General features: G+C 38.4%; 1 protein-coding gene across 1 annotated transcript; it reads left to right on the top strand.

Annotated features, from left to right (window-relative positions):
* Positions 1 to 23,832, top strand: Gycalpha99b (guanylate cyclase 1 soluble subunit alpha 2). Its single transcript, XM_070655964.1, has 11 exons — positions 1 to 1,098; positions 12,385 to 12,464; positions 12,789 to 12,871; positions 18,176 to 18,521; positions 20,069 to 20,438; positions 20,641 to 20,820; positions 21,070 to 21,208; positions 21,448 to 21,614; positions 22,195 to 22,338; positions 23,122 to 23,276; positions 23,360 to 23,832. The coding sequence occupies exons 1-11, from the start codon at positions 871 to 873 to the stop codon at positions 23,553 to 23,555; spliced, it is 2,088 nt and encodes a 695-aa protein (XP_070512065.1). The 5' UTR covers positions 1 to 870; the 3' UTR covers positions 23,556 to 23,832.
* The last annotated feature ends 2 nt before the right edge of the window (positions 23,833 to 23,834 follow it).

Below are 23,834 nucleotides of genomic sequence, written 5' to 3' on the forward strand. Positions count from 1 at the left end.
CGCCTCGGTCAATCCGCGAGCAGTATGGCGCTACGCGCTCTGGCACGGCAACGTACGTAGTCGTTACGTCCTTTCCTGTGTATCCGTATATCCCGTCGACCGTCTGCCGCATCTCTGACAGGGTGAATCCGCGCGCGAATTACGGTTGTCGATCTCGCGTGACTGAGCCGCACGTCGAACACATCGGAGTGAGCGTGCCCGCGAATAGAAGACAATTAACAAAAAAGACCACACGGCGGAAAACTAAGTTTTACGAGACCGCAGTGAAGAGAAAACGATGTAAAATTACGAACTTGCGGAGGCGACGTTTAAAGGACAGATTAATATGCAACCGCGTGCATCGCGTCCGGCCCGACGGTGGCCGTAGAGAGAACGCCGGAAAGCGTGAGCCAGCAACGCGTTGCGGTTAACGGGAGGTTTCCCTCTATAACGTGCCGTAAATGATAACTGGCGATCGAGAATGACGACCCCTTTCACGATCATCACTGAGATCGGTAGCATCAACGCCAGCACGGCGACGGTCGACGAGGCAATGAGGGCGGTGTTAATTGCGAATTTTTCAATCGATCTCACGTGCTCGTGTATTGCTTAGAAATATCGATATGACATTAAAATTGCGAACAATCTTATAAAAAAAAAATAAAATAAAATAAAATAAATAAATAAATAAAAGCACCACGTTTATAAAAAATTAACCGAGTGCGGTGAAAAGGTTAGACGAACAAATTGTTCGGGGCGGTGCAACACAGCTGATTGCTGATGAATACAAGATGCGCGGCATGTCCCTTTTTAATTAAAGCCACGTACGCCTCGCGTTAATAACTTGTGGGTGATCACTCCTGGACCACGACCGACCGACGAATTTACAAAATGGCATGTCCATTTACTATGCCACGCTTGAAATTAAACCAACGGAATGACAGCAGCAAAGAAGGGATCGCGAAGCTCAGGCAGGACGAGCGGAGCAAGCAAGCGCGGCAATCATCGGTTCAGATAACGTCCTCGCTTTTAGGAGACGACGGTGACGACCTTGAGGACACGCAAACACTTAACCTGAAGCACCTAAGAGCAGCGGTGACCCTCTTGACGAACCCTTCGGTATTAAATAAACGACAATTTTATTTCCAACTTTCGTCGCTGTCGCGTTCACGGTGTTTTACCTGAACGTGGCTTCGCCGCTTTTCAGCATGTACCAGCTTTTTTAACGCGTTACTTTGCCATTGTCGTAGTGAAACTTGCGAGATAAATGTTGCATGCGTCGTCCCTAAGCTTTTAAATGAAACTAGAGACCTGAAAGCCGGGAAGAGAAATAGTAAGAAATAGTTTTAACGCGCGGAGGATCAGCTGGCTCTTATGCGGCTTTTCTCTCGATGAGTTCAAAGTCGGATTAGCACAGGCGGTGACACGCAATTGGTTCAGCTCGTCCGAGGTTTTATTCGACTTTGTCGTCTATGTATACTCTCCACTGTTTGCGAATTTCCTTCTTTACCCTTCTCGCCTCTAAAGCCGGTATAACCGCGGATTTGGAGTGCGACCGAGTTCCGTTTTCAAAGACGGCAACGATCGTGATAAACGAGACACTGAATCGGGGTCGTTTTGATGTTCAGTATCTGGCTGTCGAATTTAGTCGAATTTATATTTATCACATCGATTTGATGTCAGCGCGGATAAATTCGGGCGACATTTGGCTTAATTTAACTGGCTGAATGTCTAAAGGACGAGAGATAAATTATAGATAAGTCAACAATGGTTTGAATGCTTTGATGTATAACACGCTGTCGTATCAGTCCGACGAAATTATTTTTTCTACTTTAAAAATAATTTTTTTTTTTTTTGTCTGTGTTAACGAGCGATACACGATGTACGTTAATGATAGTGCCCATTTCGTTAATTATTAATTACAATACAGCATACGAGCTCTCACATTCTCATCTCGTATAGAAACCGCTATCAAACTTTCCATGCGATGGAACGCGCGCGCGGTTACGAAGAATCACTATGGGAATCGGGACAGTTTTTCATTGAGAACTGGGTCAGAAATATGTAATAAATCCTGACGAAAAGTTTCCTGCCGTCGCCGTTAGAGAGAAAGCAGGAGTTTCCAAGTTCCTCCTCCGCGCGGAAGCAAACCGCGTTAGCGACTCACGCGAACGGCCAATGTTTTCAAATCTTGTCTCGCAAAGGTATAGAACTTCTTGCTAAAGCCTTTTGCATTAAACTTGGCACGAAGGTCTTGTCTCTTTCGCTAATGTGTACTTCTTTTTATAATGCTTTCATGATGCTTTCTGCGCAACTTTAGAACTTGCGTGATAAATTACGCAGCATGCAGCTTCGAGGTATATGAAATATGCTATCAATGTTTATCTCCGATGTAGCCTCAGTGCGATATTAGTTTCATTAAACCGTCCGCGATAGTCATAAATAATAAACTTTTTAACACAAAGCAAATTGATATTAGATCGTAAACATTCACTTCGTCGCGAGATCAGATTATATTTCTCGATACATTTTGAGGAGCACGACGATCAGCTGCGTCGCGCGAGTAGCACGAGTATCATTGTCAAGATAATATCAACCATTTCTGATTATTGAATTGCGGCAAATCGACGAGTTTTCCAACGCTATCCAATCATGTTGGATCGATTTCCCTCGCATGATTGTATCTGTAGTTCGCAAATGTCATTGGTATTTCAGGGAGTTAATGGCGTTTGATGGCAGATTAAGGAAGACGAGAACGCGGCACTTAGAGTGATAACGGCGTGTGCAAATCCAAGAGGCGTTAAGCTATACACGCAGCCCGCTATCAGCATTCGATATACAACGAGTGAAGTGGAAATGAATAGTTCCTCGCAAGAATAGGCACGTGAATGAAACGTGACGCGAAAGTTCATATTAAAGGATAAAATCGAACGCGTCTCGAACGATACTTGTTGACTACGTCGAATTACATCGAAATTCTGTGCGAGAGAAACAATCGTTCTTTGTAAAAAAAAAAATTCTCCGCTGTCTTTCGAAATTTTAGATTCCACCGTACGAAATATGAAATTAATTAAATATAATAATTATAAGATTTTGAAATAAAAACACTTTACATTAAAGCACTAATTTGGCAACCAGATCAGTTTTCAACAAAAAAGGCTCACATATTAATAAAGTATGTAAAAATTGATTATAAAAATTAAATTTTCAAAGCAGAATAATTAATTAGTTAATAATTAAATGGACAGAAGCAGGGAAGCTAGAATAAACGTAATAAACACGCCGTACGAGATGCTCATTTTTTCTTTTCTTTTTTTTTTGTTTTTTCTTTTTCCTTTCTTTAATTAATATTTCTTGCGACAGGTATAATTGAAGATAGTCTTTTGCGGAGTCCAGAATAAATGGAATTTTAGAATACGTCGTATATTGAGTTAAAGCCTGGATAAATATTACTGAGACGAAGATTCGAAGTAACAAATCAGAAGTTCCATTATCGATTGAACTTTTCTGAAAGTTCAAACGACGAGACAATGGACCGTGAAGCGCGAGTTCCGTTTAATTCACGTGACGCTATATATATATATATATATATATATATATATATATATATATATATATATATATATTATATATATCGACGTCTCTAATATACCATTCTAATTGACAAGTGCGTCGGAAAATTTCCAATGACTGAAACTCGTTCTCAATGCAGCGCACGGCTCCGTGCGCCTGTAAAAGTACAGATTGTTCTGCAAAACTCTTCGTTTTGAATTCGACGTAAACTGCACAACCCATTAAATATGACTATTTGAAAATTATAGCCGCAATTTGAGAATCCGATTGCCAATTCGTAGTAATGCAGTTACGGGCGTAGTTTCAATTTCAACGCTCGTGATGGTGCGATATTCTACTGGTACCGCGAAAATCAATAAACCGTGCAGAATTCGGTCCTAAATGAGACTGTTGAAATTTTGTAAATGTATAATACGGCTGGCGCGGATGAATGTGTATTTGCATTAAAAAAAAAAAAAGAGATTGTTATTTCGCGACCGCCGTGAATCCAACGTTCCTTTTTTCGCGGCTGTAACTGTAAGTCCCCGGAATTGTACGTTTTCCTCGGACTTTTTTTTTTTCGAAAAATCGACGCGCTACGTATTCCGAGATGACGTGGAAACGAGTATTCGGGGTAAAGCTTCAAGCTAAAAGGGTCAAGAGCAATTAGTCTGCGAGGGTAGAGAACACGAGATTGCTTTGCAACGTGTACACATAGCCGAATATTCCTTCGTTCATCGCAAACAAGGCTTGATGTAGCAAACAGCTTCGCAAAGCGAATGAATAAATGACCATGAGGGAACGCTACGAATCGCTAATGTCCCGTGAAGAACGCACTTTAAAACGGGTGAATGCCACAGATCTGGCGTAAGGGTCAGGAGCTATTAGCCCAGCAAAACGCAGCCTAGCAGTATGCAACGTCTTTCTATCAGCTTCCATTTTAATCTTTCCAAATGAAAAGAGATCTCCCCAAGGACGTTTCAAGATATTTCTGGTATAATGGCTGTCATCGCGTGCTGTTCTTCATCGAAGAACCGATATTTCATGATAGCTTCTCACCAGCTCTCGGCATGACGCGAGCATTAAAAAATAAAATCCGTATATACCCTATATATGAACTATTATATACCGATACGAGGAGAATTAACACAGCGCGTAAAAAAGGAGATATATCGGATAGGGTGTACCTATGTGTACGCGTGCACGCATATATGTGCGTGTGTGGTGTATACGTGCAAAGAGAAAAGGTGCTGTAAAATCGGAATTGGATTTTACGAGCACAATACCTGCGCAACGCAGCGTGGCGGTAGAAAAGGCGGATTGCAAATTCCAAATGCAATTAATCTAACGAGCGCGGTATCAAGGTATTGTTTCTACGGTTGCCTTTCGACCACCGTACTCCGCCAATTATTATTATTATTTAATTTTTTTTTATGTCTGTTTCTTTAACACCGTAGAAAAGGGCAAGACAAACGAGAAAACGCGGGGTCGCTTAACGAGGAAGAGAGGGAAGATGAAATACGCCGGAACGAGAGAAGCGGCGGCGTAACCGCTATTTCTCATTTAGAGCATTGAAATTTTTCCGCGAAAATGTCGAGAAATTCCTTTGTGCGTCTAAAAGAGCTCCTCGTAAACGAGCATTAAGTAGATTATCCCGCCTAATCCCCGGGCGCGGCGGTATTAAACGAGCCATTTCTAACGGCGGCTTCTTAAACGCCCGGCTGTGTCGTGAGAAACGCCCGTTCGCAGTCCGCTAGAAACTTCAGTAGCACGTAACTTACTTATCGTGCCTGACCCAATAATGGTGTACCTCGATCGTCAGTTCGGTGTTAGAGGCACTATGATGTATCATGCGGCTTGCGTTAATCGAGAGATCGGGAGTTGATACCGGGCGTGGATTGAACGACGTTTTACCTCGCGCGGGAAATTTACTAAAATAATAACGTAATATCGGCGATGCGGACATTAATTACGATTTAATAAACGTCGCGTCCGGGGAAATGACAAGCGAAATAGATATATTCGGATTTGATGTCCTGGGTTTTATTAAATTTCGCCGGCATACCAGATGCCCGGATATTTTTAACACAATATTTCTGCGTCGAATCATATCGCTCGATGCGTGACATTAATATTTCAGGCTTCTCCCATCGCGAATAACTGCTGCGCATCCGGCGGCGGCCAACATAAATATTGCGTATAAATTCACGCTACTATGAATGCAGTTGTTACGATAACCGACGCGCTATATCGTGACACTTTGGAACTTTAAACACGGCCGAAAGCCCATAGTCCATATGCGTATTACCTGTCGCGAGCACCACCCTGAAATTTACGAGCACGTGGAGGAGCATCGCCGTGATAAAGCGACAGAAAATTTTAATTACACGCGCAAGCTTCAAGCATTAGCCGGAATTATCGGGTATTACTTAAATGAGGATTAACGTACAATTTTTCAATCAGTGATTTAAGCTTCGATCTTAGGCGGATTACGCGGGATATAACGTGGCGCAAGTATATCACGGTAATCAAGGCATAGCACAAGTATTATCATTACTTAATACGAATGTAACACGGTCTTATTACAAAGAATTTAGTCTACACGCCGAGTATCGTTGCATATATTTTTATAAATATTTTTACACAATTTGCTTCCGGTGAAAATAAATTTAATAACTTGCGGCAACAATTTTCAATAACAACGTCTCTGATCTGTAGCTCGGCGGAACTTTGATCGTGTTTCGTTGCAATGCAAAATACGTTTTTCAGGGGCGATCGATACATCCGTCGTTTCTAATGGCACTTCCAACGTAGTCGGATAATCGTAAGGGTCGTAAATGCAGTTCCGTCGTACACCGCGCTACCGTCTGCCACGCTATCGCAATGTTATGGAAATACCGCGATCGATTCAACAGATTTGCATAACACGCGTGTTACCTTCCGTTTTTACGACGGGCCACCCCGTGATAGATGATCCTCATTGCACGACGCTCCTCGTACGCGGACGAATGATTTTCTCCGTAAAGTGCAGTTCTTCCAGGGACCAGCTAGACGCTTTCGGGGCCATTACGGCGAGAAATATGCCAGATCGATAAATGGTCGCAGATACTCTTCCGTATATCTCCCTCCTTCTCTTTCTCTCTTGAATAGTTTCAAATGGACGTAAGCGGAAACGTGAGGTCGAATAAAATTTCCGGTGGCATCTCGAAAATTATGTTACAGAAAGACGTTCACGTAGGAAATTTAATAAAATCTTTTTATCCTTATAAACATCTCTCACTTAAGTTAAACTAAGGCTTAGCTATTCAGAGGATTCCCCCCAACCCTTTCTACTTCCGCGTCTAGTGTCGGTTCAAAATAAAACGTTGTATTTTAAATTTATATTCTCCCTGCAGCGGAACGTAAACCTTATGTGCGTCGAATGAGTTTGAGGCCATTTAAATGCTGGATTCATATTTACCTTTATCGGAACATAAATACTGAAGCTACACCAGGGAGAGATTCAACTTTTATCAAATCGACATTGCCATGTGTGCCGCGTACTGAAAATCCCAACGGGCAAACTATATATCTGTCGCATCATTTTTGCAAGAGTTCTATTTATTAACGCTCTACGAAACGAAAATAGTTCTCGTAGAATGTTTCGCGTTGATGTATTAATATAGATGTGTCTCTCGCTTATAACAATTAACACTTACAAATGGCCAGTCGCGTCAAAAGAAAGGGATCTCTTCTTTCGCAAACAAAACACTCTATTCAAAGGCTGCTATTCATTACTGCAATACAACTTCTTTATGCTCGGTGTCTTTTGTCTTTATCTTATTGTGATTATTCTCGTACTGGAAAGTGTGTTTCATTAAACTCAGAAGCTCGCTGTATAAATTGTATCCGTTTCTCGACGTATACGCGAAAGTAGTCAGACATTACGGTTTCATAACTTCGGGGAGTTGCATATGTGATATTTTGCGTGACACGAGGGAAACACGCGCGCCAAGAAGCAACAGAGAAATACCATAATCTTGTAACGTCTCCGAAAGTTGGCCGAAAGTCAGATGAGATAGATAAACCGGTGAAATAATGGTCGGTAACTTTTGGCCGTCGTATCTCCCGCGCGAATGCGAAGATGCGATACCTCGTAAAGAATCGTAATAAAGAATCGTAATTTTGTTTGCCGCTCTGTGCCCAGAGATATATAGCCTTTGGACGCAATAGTCCCGGCGCAGTTTTCAGAATATTACCGAGATAAAACCACGGCCATTATATCACAGACGTGTCTTTACATTGTCCGCGGCATCGCTTTTGATTCTCAGATGTGCCGTGCTCGCCGAGCCGTCCGAGAGTTTCTTTCCTGATGAAAACTGTTGTTGAAAATATTGCGCGCTGCTCGCGTTTAAAAATCCAGAGCTTTACAAGACTGTACGCGGTCATTTCCGCAAAACGGAGAGACATTCGGTGTATCTTACTTAACCACGTGGCGCTCTTACCAGACCGTTGGCTCTTTATTAGAGAAACGTTAGGGACGTGCGCAAGATTAATCCTTTTTCCCGTCATTCTATTTTTCCGAGTATCCCTTTGTGCTTTGTAGTACAAACTCGAGTGCTTTATGAGAAGCTAAGGTTACTTACAACAAGAGACTATCTTTCGCAAAGAAAAATATTTAATGATACGAAAAATATAAGAAAAATTATTCTGCAGCATTTATTTTTAGATTTGAGAAAAGAAAGAAAATGAGATATTATATCCGCCTAATGAGATATGACTGTGTCAACAATTTCTCTTTTAACAATTAAAACTGCTATTACGAACTGGTAAGCTTAAGATGCGGCATAAAGATCGTAATTATTTCTGTATAATAATACATAAATGAGCTTGACTAACGGACGGGGGTACAACTGGGTTACTCGAGCAATCTGCAGTAGCACGAACATCCAGTGCGCCGCCAAAAGTAATTAAACTATGCTATTCAACAGACGGTCCGTACCTATTACATGGTTTAACGTTTCGCAGATTACAGTAGGACACAATATGGTAGATTGTTCCGCCTGGTTGGCATACTCTACTTTAATCCGCGCAATCCCGCCTCGTAAATACGCGAGGGCGAATGGAAATTGCAAAAACGCATCGCATTTGCAGCGCGAAATTCAGGAAACGCTCGTGACTAATCATTGTTACCGTGAATGACACGTCGCTAGAAACAAGCTTTATCGTGACGGGCAACCGGTTCGACACGGGGCTCCATTTCACCCGATGAATTGGATGGACGCGACAGAAACTTCGTTACTTAGTTAAATTGACGGAAATCAAGTTTTCCTCCTACTTGCGGAATTGCGCCGATACGCATCGTGACAAAAGCGCAGCCACGTATGCCTGCATCAAAATTTTCGCTTGACGTCAGCGTGATTCTGCAAGAAGTTACCTCAAGCCCAGAAATTCATACAAACTTTCTCCGAACGTGAAAAAGACTTTTTAGTCGGCCAGCTTCGTGAAATACGTAAGTTTTATTGGAAAAGCTTGCGTGCAAATTGGTTGCGACGAGATAACATGTGTGACAATATAATTTATACGTCTTGAAAAAAAAATGTATAAATTGTAATTTTATATCTTTACAGAACGATAAATATTGCAATTTATTACATTTCACGGTAAAAGCATTGAGCAAATATTTGTGAAAAATAAATTACATATTAATTCGAGCACAAGCTTTATATTGCTTTATTGTGCACATACACTTTTATGTATCACTCCATTACTACGTCAGCAATTTGCTTTTCATCATTTATTTCCTTTCTCTTTCAGACGACGAAGCTTTATGAATATTCCTACCGTGCGAAAGTGCCCGATAAAATAGAAATATTGGCTGTAGAAATAGCGTGGCAGACGTCGCGCGCGAATCTCGTCGCAGCAGCCCTCGTATTGTAAAGTACTTGAAATGCAAAAATAAAAGGGGATTTCCACGTATTAAGTCACTTAAGTATCTCTCGCGGTGCACTTACTTTGATTTCTCAAAGCCAGCGTGAAATAATGAATGGTCGATTCTCTTTATACTATAAAAATATTAGCTGACGATATCCTGTAATAATATCACCGTTCTTTTATTTAACCATTAAACAATTATAGGATAATTATTAAGAAATATTGTCTAAGAAGTATTACATTTAATTTTTTTTCAGATAATGTAACAAAATGCAAAATAATTACTATAAAATTTATTTTTAATCAGAAATAGTAATTGCTTTCAGTTACTGCAATAGCAAAATTAATTGTTGTAGCTAAATCTTTATTAAAAAAATAATAGAAATCATTAAAAATTATTTTGAACATTAAGTCGATGTAATATTTCTCTCAACTGCATAAACTGACAAACATGTCATTTCGTATGACTGTCCTCCCGCAAGTAGTTTGAACGACCTTCCTCTGCCATTCTAGAGCGAGCTCCTATCGATTTTGGCTCCAACCGAATGTGACTATCTAGGCGTTGGTTGAACAACATTTTGCATTGCCAAATTTCTACCACATTTTTCTCTTTTGTCTCATGTAAAAAAATATATTCGTAAAATGTTTACACAGTTTCCGTAAACACTTTTAACTGGCGAAGTATTTTTGAAAAAGCCATTTTGCGCTCCTTAATATAAATAGGTCAGCCGATTCATAATCTAATTAAAATATCCGTTATGTATTCTTTCGCTTTGCCTTTTGACGTATTAAACGTACGATGTAACAAGCCGTAAAATTTTATATTTTCCATTCAGAGTGCAACTGTCTCTGGAAAGTTAGAAAGTAATTTAACTACTTATACGCGAGGTACTAATTAAACCTCTTTTCCCATTTTCCCTTTCTTCTTTTTTTTGCGTGCATAATTCCATTAAAGCAGTTCGTTTGTATTATGTTATCAGACTAGTTGAAAATTAAGATGCCGCGAATTCAACGTGGCTGGAAACAATGCGCCAGAAATCGACGATGCCACAATACATACAACAGCTGACTATATATTAATGTAGCATCTAAAACATAATTATCCTAATCTCCTGTTCTTTGTGAGCCAGCGCATTTAATTCGCATCATTATGATTCTCATGACGTACGCAGGGCAAGAAATTTTAATGCGGATAGAAGATTATCATGATTTTCCGCCGGATCATCCCCGATCTAATTCCCAACATAGATTATAATCAATTAATAACGAACGTTAATGCATAATTTATGTGCCGCTAATCTAACGAACATTCCGAATTTTAACTAATTCTATACTTTAATAAATTATATTACAACTTTTAATGTTATGAAAATCTCCAACTATTAGCGATTTGCGCCAACGATGTCGCTTGATGAAATTTGAAAATTTCACGCTCGCATATTCTGTACATTTTACTTCGCTTACCGTTAAATGTGTCAGAACATCTAGCGAAATTGTAGAATAAAATTGATTTTACTCATGTAAGTTATTGATTACTTTAGATGCCATTTCTCACAATGTGCCAATACAAATGGATATCATCTGTCAATGTTAGAGGATAATGTCATTTGTCAGTTTATCATTTTGACAAATTATTATGTATCGAATGAATTTCGTTGAAACGGAATATCCAAATCAAAGAGAGCACTCTTTCCTTTTTCTGTCAGCGTAACGTTTCGCAGTATCATTTACATAAAGAAAGACATCGATACGTGAATTTCTCTTAGTTTCGCGAAAATTTTCAACAATTTATCAGTTTGCTGACATTTTCTAAATAAGTCCAATTAATAATATAACGCATTTAACAGTAATTACATCAATGCAAAGCGTACAGTTCTCGGAATATTCCATGTAAATCGTATTCTACACTTTGTTTTGCACAATTTAATATGCACCAGATTATATATATAAGTATCATATTAAAGCTTTCACTCAATAGTCAACATAGTTTGTTAAATGTTAAAACAGCCTTGTAGCTCCTACGCTATAATTTTCCTACTTTGCGCTGTTCCCGGGCGTAGTAGTCAGCGTACATATAGTTAGTCGCAATTAATTGCCGCTTAACATGATATTAATCGTAACTTAGTGTGAATCCGTGCGAAAGCTAAGTTAGAGAACAATTCCGCTTCTAACAATGTTATGCAATGAAGGTCACGCTGGTGAAGTAATGTCCCATATGAGTGCCCCAAGCGCTATTCTCTAGAGAAGAATTGCCCATACGAGCGTTCCAAATGGTGCCATAATTCTTGTTGTAAAATGCAAGTCGTAATTTATGACGAGAATCTAGGCATCGCATAATAACTATTAGATTATTATTACCCTACGATTATCGAATCGCACCCTCGTCGTTAAACCAGAATTCGTATAATTTTATCTGAGCATATTGATGCATGACCTGCGCGCATGAAAACACTAGTTTTCCAAATGCATGAAAAGAAGAAAAAAAAGCATTTATAGCCTTCACCGACAATGTTATTCGATAACAACTTGAAATTGTTGTTGCGATACGCGGCGTAAAATCATAAATGTGCACAAATAAATTCTTGCAGCATTTCCTATGTGTAGGTAATTTATTTTCAAATGCAATATGTGATGTTTTTAGTTTCATTATTGACTTATGCGTAAATTAAAAGAATATAATGTTAGCTTTTATCATACCTCTTTACATAAAATTTTGTACGTTATTCTCAAAATTTATAGAATATTAATGGTAATTGCTAACGTCTGCATTATAAATTTGCCAATCGCGCATTTCAGGTATTTTATTAACTGTAGTAAATTTACTTGGTAAATATAATAATAACAGAATTTAGAATAAAATATAATTAAAATGCAATAATAAACTTTATTTTTTCGTGATTATTAAAAAAAATAATAATAATAATCTAATTTTTATTGTAGAACGAAGTGGTAGCTGTGGCCCTAGAAGCTCTATTAAATAAACACGAAATATCTCTTCCAACGTCGACAGCATCGTCTTTGTAAGTGTTATCATTAAAAATATTTTCTACACGTGTTATGCGACTGCATATTATTCAACGAAAAAACGTAAAAGAAATGGAATAAAACGTTGTTACAAAACAATTTGTAATATTGTAAATTAACTTTTTCATTGTTAACATTCAATTCAATAAATTCAAAAACTTTTTAGGAATAACGAACACAACTATACTTCAAAGTTTCATTTTTGTTTATATAAAACGCAAATTAAAAATTACGCGTATTAATATAAATTTCTGTAAAACATCTATGTTTACAAAAACATAATATTTGTAATAAAAAATGTTGTTTTATTTTTTTTTTAGAGAAAAACTTCTAAGTAATGTTGAAGAGGAAGAAAACTATAATTTACTGGAAGACATTTACGAGACACTAAATTATGATTGCGGTAAGATAATATAATTTCTACAAACATTTATCAAATATAATTTATAATAATAAGACCGGACTGTCGAGTAATTGTTTAATATGATTTTAAGTACAGTGTGAAGAATGTGAAATTTTATGAAACTTTTTTTGAAGCAGATTATTAATCAATTGTACTGTCCAAATAAATAAGAGTTAATTTAGAATGATATTCAGCCAGCGCTAAACGTTACTTTCATGAGATTTTATGTTACTTTTTTGCATTTTTCACAATTATATCTTAAGTACCATTGTCCGTTTCGGTTTTACCCGTGCAGCTGATAACGTGAGAATCCGTTAATACAGGCTTGACCGAGTTTTTAATTGAATGAATACAGAAAAACTAACGCGAAAAACCAAATCGATATTCACCGCGTCTCAAATGAAATATCCAGTAACCAAGACATTGATATTGCGATTCATCAATTGAGCAATTGATGAAGTATCTTTTTTTTTTTCAACTCGCGCTTCTATTTAATCTGTTGAAAAAGTAATAGATTTTTTTTAATAAAAAAAGTTATTAATTCTGAAATTACGCGATTTAACGAAACTGCTTACAAATTTAATGTGTTAAAATTGCAAGAAAAAAAAAAAAGGGAAACTGGAATAATAAAATAATAAAAAAAAGATGTAGTCATTTTTCATATACACTTGCAATGGAAGTTAAAATATGAGGGCTGTGAACGTCGCTGTCGTTACAAATAAAGCGCGGGGCGAGGCAGTCGTTCTTCTTCACATTCAAATTATTCCAGCTTTACTAAATGTGTTCGCTCTGGATCCTTGGTTACGCGTTCTACTTTCCCTAGCAACTGCAACGACGCGCAATCTGGTGTCGTATGATAATATTTTAATTTTGTCCAACGTTTTAACTCAGTCTGTTACATGCATTTTTGATTTGAGTTTAAAATGCAGCGGCGGAGATAATTTGTGTAAAGATAACCAACGCTAATATTATTTTTAAAAAGCGAACCGCTAGCGTGCCGATCTCTTATAAATATAATCGAAAAATCTACGAAAAATTTCGAGTAAATAATTATGTTAAAAGAAATAATTGTTCAAATTATGCTTCGCGCAAATGCTGCATTGTGCTGCACTGAACAAGATATTCGCGATATCTTTCTTTTTAGTCACGTCGGAAGAGCTCGATCAGACTTTATAAACTCGTATATCGACGTTCCGATATTTACCGTCGTAGATTAGAAACTATTAGGTGCTGAAATACCTTTATCGGTATTTCAATCATACGATTCGATACGATTTTAACGAGGACGCTGTTGCGAGGCAGATAGACTACACAAATAGGCGGGTATGTGTGGAGTTTCCTGGCGTTAATGAAGGAACCTCCGGATAGGTAATACGTACTTTGAAAGATTAATGAACTAGATGAGCCCGGTCTCGGAAAATCATGCTCGCGACGCAATACCGATCCGCCGTTACACGGCGGGTCCTATCTTATGCACGCAAGCAGCACCTTATTGATTCAGCCCTACACGCAACCATAAAGCCAAGTGCTTTCCCTTTAACCGATCAGGGCTCGTGAAATATGTTAGTTCTTTTCGAATTTGTTTTGTCCCTTCATAGTCCCACAAGGATAATCTTATATTATAAATGAACCTATCCGTAGGCTGGCGAATTCTGCCGAAGCTGCCGAACCTTCGAAAAGTAGAACGAGAGACGCGACTGAATATTTCATCGATTGTACAGGAAGGCTGTAGCAAGGGGGAAACGAAAAATTATTCCGCCTTATAATCCGTTTCTCAATTTCCGTGTAAAAGCTCTTTCCGCCTTCGAGAAAAATAATAGCATTGTATTATTGTATTACAATGCAATCGCGTGGGTCTTACATTTCTATTAAATTAACTTTCATCATTCCTTTTCGTTTTACAAAAATTAAAAAATTTACGATCTTACGTGGCTTACGTTCTCGTTTTGTTAATAATAATGCAGCACGAAGCGCACACGGATTATAATTAGAAATCTTCATATGATTAATTACTCCTTAATGGAGAAATATTCCTACGCCCCCGCCTACACTTATAATAAATTATAAACGCGCTTATTAACGATAATTAATTTTGTGTAATATGCATGTACAAGTATTAGAAGTGTACGATGTCTTTGGAACTTTATAAATGACGTTGAATTTATTCGCGATCAATTCGCGCCGGGACGCGACGGCAACGCACGCACACACAAAACCGGTAACGTTTCAGAATGCTGATTGAAACAAGTACAGCCGTACTCTTTGGGAAGAAGTAAGGTTGTTAAAATCTTTTCAGAAAGTTCTTACGGCTGTCACTTGAAATACTGTTTCTGCAAATCATAACCAGCGGTATAGGAAAGTTTTTAAATCTCCATAGACCTTACACACACCATTTTTTCATTTTAATATAAATTAAAAATTGAAGAAGTATTAAAAAATATATTTAAAATATATTACAGATAAAACTACTAAATCCACGCGCATTGCGCGACGTGCGTTGCTCGTGAAATATATGGAAAAATGTTTGAGCATGCGAAAATATTTGAAAAATTAATATCGTCTCTGAATATTATTCATAATCATTCACTGTTTTTAATATGCATTAATTTTTGTTAGCGTGCGGTAAATATGTTTTTTTTCATGCGCGACATATATATCGACGCACGATTTTTAGCTCTTTGGTATTATCATTTAAAACTTCGCTCGCTTCAATAATTTTATCATATTCGGAGGATTCTTGACGCTATATGGCCGCATGTACTTTAAATTCATTCCGGGCAGCCATAGATCTCGATTATCCGAAAGGCTCAAGGGTAATGCTGTTTGACAGCGACGTTGTTGTCAAATGGTTTTCCACGATCCTTCATCTTCGAGCGCATATTAACCCAATTTACGTTTGACCGTCGAGTACTGTAGTTACAGTGAAGTACGCTTCAGAAACGTCCCATTAATCATCACGGACAATCGATGTGCGCATGCAATGTATTCGGATCTGACTTCCTCATCGGAACTTATGAATAGGGTTTCCGGTTCGTCCGTTTGCCGAAGACAACGGTCGTCGTTCGAATAATGCGCTCTTTGTGACTAATAGCTTGGTACGTGAAATGCATCACAAACATCGTAAACGTTCGTAACTTAGAAATACGATGCCCTAACGTAATAAACTTGACGCGCAATGTTACGTAATAATATTAGAGAATATTCCGCCGTGTTGCTAAGCACACAGCAGGTGATTATATGAAATGCCTGTTTACTGCTATAAAACTTATAACGCACCGCGATGATTTTCTGTTAAATATATCGCCAACTTATCTCCTACGTCAAGACGCTCCTTTGACGACGGTAGCGCATATACGTATTCTCGGTCGAAGTGATCTTCGTATCCAAGCATGTAATCCTGAAAAAAGGACAAGGGTAGCGTAGCACGGTACTTTCAAGTTCAAACGAAATCGCCCTGCGGTCTCTGTCTCTCTCTCTCTTTCTCTCTCTTTTTTTTTTTTCCCCCCTAAGTGTGCACTGTAAAGGCGTGCACCGTAAAGAAATTGCCATCCCGGTGGAATCTCTTTCCCCCGCGTTGGCAATTACGCCAGCCCTTGAATATCGAAGTTCACTGATAAAGGCACAGGCCGCGTATTTTAAACGCAATTAATTCGATTCAGTACATCGCACATGTGAGCATAAACAAGAATAGCTTTGGAAATATTTAATATAGCATGTGATTAATAAACGGGATTGCGATAATAAATTAACAATTTCCTTTATTTACTCGGCAATATTTGCGCCACTAGAAAATCATCGAGCCATTTAATTTTCCCCGTGCCTACAGTCTATTAGCAGCGCTGAGCGATGCGCGTATAAACCGCGCTTATCGCCCGTTGACAAATACGCACAGTCATTTATCAAGCGAGTGGAAAACATGTATTTTTGCTCATAAGGACCCGCAGCGAAACAAATCGTCAGCATAAGCCACACATTATTTCCTCCCTCGTGACCCAGAACCCCTTTCCGTCCACTTCGCCTGCAGCGCGATCACTTTGCATTTCGTTATATACACGAGAGGAAGTGGTTGTTGCCGCGGTTACCGGAGCATAGAAGATACTTCTCGTAGGAGCGTAATGCAATCTCGAGAGAAACTCTAAAACCTCACTGTCACCAAAGATATACAGGACATTAGGCCATTTGCGAAATTGACTTAGGAACAGTCTGTAGAGCGCACCGTGCGATAGCTCGCGATGTCGAACAGCAAAGTCGTTTACCGTAAGAATTTCTGATATTACGAATATACAAAAGTGAGCATTTGACGCGTACAGCGGGAATAACGCGGGCCACCGTTTGTTTATTTCATTCGTGCATCACCCCGTGACTTAGAAAAGCTCTAACCAAAAATTTCTTTGTCTGCGCTTCCGGATTAATCGCGGCGAATATATACGCATAAATCACAGATAACAATTCCATTTCCAGACTACACATTATCTTATATCGTTGATCGCGAGCAAACATTTGCAACATTTCATCGCGTGATTTATCATATTTATCGGTTAACGACGTGCGCGATTACCGTGAAGGTTTGAGAATATTGTCGGCGCTTACTCGTCAAAGGCTTATCGTCTAAAAAAAAAAATAATAAAAAAAAAGAGTGCCGATGAATGTGATGCAAACTTTATCGATTTGCTATAGAATCGCGCGGTATGACGGAATATCCGGGGTGCGCCACGCATAATATAATCCGAATAATTAGCCGGGGGGTATCGTGTGTCAGCACGGCCGTGGCACCGCTATTATAATTATCGTGTTTTCGTAACGACATTTGATATGAAATAATACTAGATCGTTAAAGCAGCCCGTTGCTTGCCGCATCTATTTCCGGATTTGCAAGAGACCCGAACATGCCAAGCTTAACGCTGAAACGCGGGCATGTATTATCGATCCCACGAGATTCGTTAGCAATTCTCTAATGCGCTGATTTTACTATTCAACGTCATGTTAAGCATTTATAGATATCTTCAATAGTGGTACATAAATCCCGTATGAAATGGACAAAAAAGATTTTGAGAAAATATTTGTTACTACACCCAGCAAATGAATAGAAAATATTTTTTTAACAACAGAAATATCTGCAAGAATTAAATTTGTTTTTAATAAGGTTTGCGCGTTATATAATTTCAGGTACCGTATTACACTGTATGCCATGTGTTGTTTTCTAAACTTAAATTCACTGAATATCGCAAAGAGAGAAATAAACGGTTTCCGAGTGACTCGGCAAAACTCCCTCGAGGAAAATTCATGTTTGCGGAACTTTTGCAGACGTCGACGTGAACGCGTTTTTCGATCATCTCGGGCAGGAGCTGATCACACGGACTTGCGTGGGTCTCCTAGAACGGGCCTTTCGTTGCCTTGGGAACGATCTGACCGCTTTCTTGACTACACTAGACGGCGTGAACGACGTTGTCCAGCATCAGTCAGGATCAGATGCCGAGGCGGAGTTTGTATGTATCGCCACACCGGAAGCGTTGGAGCTACATTTCACGACCGACCACCCTTCCATCGCCTATCTTTTGGTGGGCAGTTTGAAGGGCATAGCCAGGCAGTTTTATAACGACAAAGCCGATGTGTATATACTGCCGGATCCGTACAACACGAAATTTTTTAGGTAAATCTTTTTATGAAACGCCTCTCTCTCTCTCTCGTCTCGTTTTATCGCGTCTGACAAATCCAATCCTATTTTTCACGCATGTCACGCCTTTTTCCTTTGTTATCGAAGATATTGCTCTCGAGTCTCCTGCATAGATTTTAATTTCCGTTTCTTTCCTGTCCGATTTTGAAAGCGGTAGGCATAAAGAGCGATAGCGGAGCGTAAAGGCGAAGGGAATTTTCTGGGCTATCTCTGCGTTTAGCGAAGAATATAAAAATTGTTATCAAACGTCACGCGCCAACGAGTTTTCCGCGGCAACGAATACGGAGGTCCGTGTGTTACTTCACTTTAAAGCGACACAATTTGGATTCGACGACAGTCAACGACTATACGTTGGACGATAAAAAGAGAATAAGGGCCAAAGAGAGAAGTAAACGAAAAATATGAAATCAAAACGATACAAGCGCTGGAAATACGATTCAGAGAAATACGGTGAAAATTGGTGACACAACATCAACTGCGCAATGCGATTATGTCCTTTTCAATATTCCCCGAAATTTTTCAATCTAATTGATTAGATCCCTGTGTAAATGGGTATAAATGATAACCGGGAACATATGAATGGAGATATAAATTTATATGTATGAATTTCAAAATTGGCGTTGATCAACGCGAATGCGCTGCTACATAACTACGATAAGCCCTGTAACCGAGTGACTCTCGCGATATCGCAAATATTATTTCTTATGCAAATAATTTATACATTTATTTGTGTATTACTCATTATTTGTGCAAATAATTCATGTGTTTGCGTAAAATTTCAATTTCGTTTCGACCAAACGTACTCAGTCGCGCCGGTTTACATATTAAATGTGGCGGTCTAAAAAATAAAAATAAATAAACAGGAAAAAAAATATATAAATAGCTTTATTTTAGCGAATGTTATTATATCGTTCTATGCTTTTGCATGACGTATTTAATGTTTGCTCACCAAATCGCGTGTACCGAAATAATGTCACGTGAGTAGAATGTAATTCGTGCAGATAGGCAAAGGCAGAGCACGTGAGAGTACAAACCTTTCGTTTGAACAAATATTGATTCTCCTCAGTGGCAAATATTTGATGATAGGTGCGGCACTACCGAGTCTCACCTCACGTTAATTCTAAAAGGATGAGACCGACGCGCGTACATGTAAATGACGTGCAAAACATTGTCACCGCACATCGTTTTACGTTTCCGAGTTTAATTAAACGTTTCATCGGTTTGGTTTCATTTATCTGCGGCGGGTTAACATCGCGCCGAACGGCAGTAATTGCCTCTGGTCACATCACCGTAAGGAATGTTGACTCTCTTGTCAGTTACATTTGCGCGCTTAAACGCTTAAGTTAAGTACGAATTCAATTCTGACTTTTGCACGCGGATCTATCTGCGATGTCGCGAAAACGGTGTATCGCATATTTCTTCGTCGCATTTGAAAAAAGCGCGGCTGACATGCTCCCTTATTGAATATTTCTTTCGTGTCGTAGAATGGACATCACCCGCAGTTGCTTTCTTACATATTGCAGATACCGGATCACACCAGAGCGCTACAGCGAACAGCTGGGCGCAGACGATGATAGCGACCTGGTGTCATCCACTTTCCGTCCACTCTCGACCGAAGCAACGGACCTTCGCATGGGGGTAGCGAGCTTTTGCAAGGCGTTTCCGTGGCATTTCGTCGTCGACCGTCAACTAGAGCTCGTTCAACTCGGCGTTGGTTTCATGAAGATTTTCGGACACTATTTAAACCGGCTCGGCAGGAAAATATCGACGTATTTCGCCTTCACACGACCCCACGGCGTCACTCTGACCTTTCACGAGATCCTAAAGCGCGCGAACACACCGTTTATCCTGACCCTCCAGAGACCGCACGACGTCGATAAATATCCCGCGGAGGTATGCTCATAACATGATTGCCGACGATGATTAACTTACTCGCAAACTCGAAGCACCGCGTAAAACATAAATATGTAAATAAAAGCAGACTAGGTGAGGAAATAATTTGGCAATTCTCGCCAGGCAAAGTGGATTCCCAATATTGTTCGAGCGCGCGTGTAATAAAGTCAATTTATAAAAAATACTCTCTGGCTTATTACAGGGTCTAGAAATGAAGGGTCAAATGGTACACTGTCCGGAATCCGACTCGATTTTATTCGTAAGCTCACCGTTCTTGAACGGTTTGGAGGGCTTAACGGGTCGAGGACTCTTCATTTCTGATATCCCTCTTCACGACGCTACAAGAGACGTTATACTCGTTGGTGAACAAGCTAGGGCACAGGTGAGTAAATTTATGGCTGATTTTATAAGCTCGATTGAGCAGCCGAGTTATTTTATACAAAAATTCCGATCGTATCTCGTCTTAAGCGGTTTTGTTATCGACGGTTAGGTTTTTTCATTAAAATTCATATTTCATTAAAATAAAATAATTAATTTGCGTCAAAAATATAATTAAAACAATATATCGATGTGCTTTTTATTATCATGTCCTCGTATCTACATAAAGTACAAAAGCGCAATCCTCTTTCAGGATGGCTTGAGAAGACGTATGGATAAATTGAAGAGTTCTATAGAAGATGCTAACCTAGCAGTCGATGCGGAAAGAGAAAAGAATGTCAGCCTTCTACATCTTATATTTCCGCCGGATATTGCAAAACGTCTTTGGCTCGGTAAATTACAATAATCTACTTTTAATCATAAAATATAGCCGTATTTTTAGTTTCTTCTCATAATGATTTTTCTATATTTCTCAAATAAAATTTAATTATAAAAAACTTCCGATTATATTAATTATTAAATTATCAATAAAATAATAGATTGCATACAAACATAATTTTATTCAGCAAAGAGGATAATTTGAATATTATTATATTATTATATATTGCTTAAACATTCTTAAATAATTTAGGGGAAACAATCGAGGCAAAAACGTATCCAGACGTCACGATGCTATTCAGCGATATAGTCGGATTTACATCTATTTGCGCTACAACAACTCCGATGATGGTTATCAATATGCTTCAAAATCTATACGAGCAATTTGACCTTTACTGTGGTCAATTGGATGTGTATAAGGTACGTTATAAATTAGAAATAAAATTTTTACACGGACTTCCATGTAGACTAGTATTTTAAATTAAATTATTAACTTGTTAGATTATATTAATAATAATATAAAATATAATTCGAAGCTATTCAATATTTTTCTCTTAAAAATTTTAATGTTTAAAAATTAATCGATAAACCGATATTTAAATATTTCTGGCTTATTAGAAAAATAATTATTAATTTATCAAATTAAAGCTTTTTGATCAATATTAAATATTTTTCTTGGTCAATTATTTATAAATATCAATTGTTATCATTTACTTTGTTTGAGTCGTCAAAATGTATAATGCTGCCATCTATGAGACCGCGCAAAAACTAAGACTTGCGAATGATTTCTTATCAATACCGGCTCTTCCGTTTTTTAACAATAGTCAATAACATAATGCATTTAAAATAAAAAAGAACCGCGTTGTTTAATGAAAGCCACGTAAATTTATCGAGAAATTTTAATTACGTTAAACATAATCTATAAAAGCAGCTATTATATTATAATATTAACATAAATAAAAACTGCGTTGATTTTACTATTCTTTCTATGCGAATACAGGTGGAGACAATTGGCGATGCATATTGTGTTGCATGCGGCCTTCATCGAAATACCAACACACATGCACAGCAAATTGCTTGGATGGGCCTAAAGATGATACAAACGTGCTCTCATCACTTGACTCACGAAGGCAAGCCAATAAAGGTATTACATTAATGATTATACACCACTACCGATAAAATTATGATTATATGCAATGTGATTTTCTTTCAGCACAACATCGATAATAATAACATAGTAGACATTGCAGTTTTATCGCGATTTTTTTGCAACTTGGCGCATTGTAATCGCAGTGCCTACTTTTATTGTTAGATGAGAAATTGTTGCGCTAGAGTACAATTAATAGCACATAGATATACTGATTTTAAAAACTATTCAGGACTATTCATGATATTGCATTTCACGTTTCAATACGTATAAAATATTAAAAAAAAAAAAATGTAATATTTTACTTATATATAACGATATTCATCGCAATGGAAACTGTACAAATACATTTTCAACAACGTTGGCGTATTTTTTTTTGTCTTTGTGCAAATAAAAATAATAATTAGTCTCTCAACTTTTAACTCTCAAGTCTCGATTCTCCGGCTTTCTTGGAAAATGCCAATTTCTTTCAAAGTTTTTCAATTGGGAGATATTTCTGATTATTACATATCAGAGCACAGAATCCGTTGTTTATTATTCGCGCCTTGAATGCCATTAAAACTTTTTCCATTTAAAGTATTTCTTAACTACGACGTCAAGCGGCCGATTTGAAAATACGAGAAAACATGAACCATCCACGGTTACATTAACATTTAAAAGCAAGTTACGATTCTTATTTTTGTTGATATTTTTCTTACAATTGTCATCTAACTTATTCACCAGTACGCAACGTACAGAATTGTTATCGACTCGCTAATTATTCCGCTTACTGTTTATCAGATGCGCATTGGAATTCATACCGGGATGGTGCTAGCGGGCGTCGTGGGCAAGAAGATGCCAAGATACTGTCTCTTTGGACATAACGTCACGTTGGCGAATAAATTTGAGTCTACGAGCGAACCACTTCGTGTCAACGTCAGTCCAACTACGTACCTGTATGTCTTTTGTCAAGATATATGTTCTCGCATATAAATATAGATATGTTCCACCGTTTATGACGCCACGAATGTATTTACAGGTGCTTAATACAAAAACCGGGATTCATATTGGAACCGCGGACCAAAGACAATCTACCTAAAGGAATGCCAGTCGGCGAATCGGGCACGTGTTACTTTCTAAATGGATATCAGCACGGTAACGTCAGCGCGAACGAACCTCTCGATGTGCATATTCAAGCTGCAATTACGGAACTCGGAATTAGTAGCAATATGTAGATATCTTCCGATACGGGGACGTTTACCGTTGATCAGTGTGTTACTTTAACGATATTACCGTCGATAATAGCGATGGCCCACCCAACACTATCAAATCGATTGATGTATATGAGCTCTCAAAGCTGGCACTAAAGGTACATTAAAAGCATGGCGCTAATTGTGTACGAACACATTGAAGGAGGATCCTGTGCGAATACTATTTATACGCAGTCTTAGATTGTAATCATTATATACCTATTAAATATAAGAAGCAAGTAAAACTCTACCTTGAAATCTATG

The sequence above is a fragment of the Cardiocondyla obscurior genome, linkage group LG04 (assembly GCF_019399895.1).
Source record: "Cardiocondyla obscurior isolate alpha-2009 linkage group LG04, Cobs3.1, whole genome shotgun sequence".
Lineage (NCBI taxonomy): Eukaryota > Metazoa > Arthropoda > Insecta > Hymenoptera > Formicidae > Cardiocondyla > Cardiocondyla obscurior.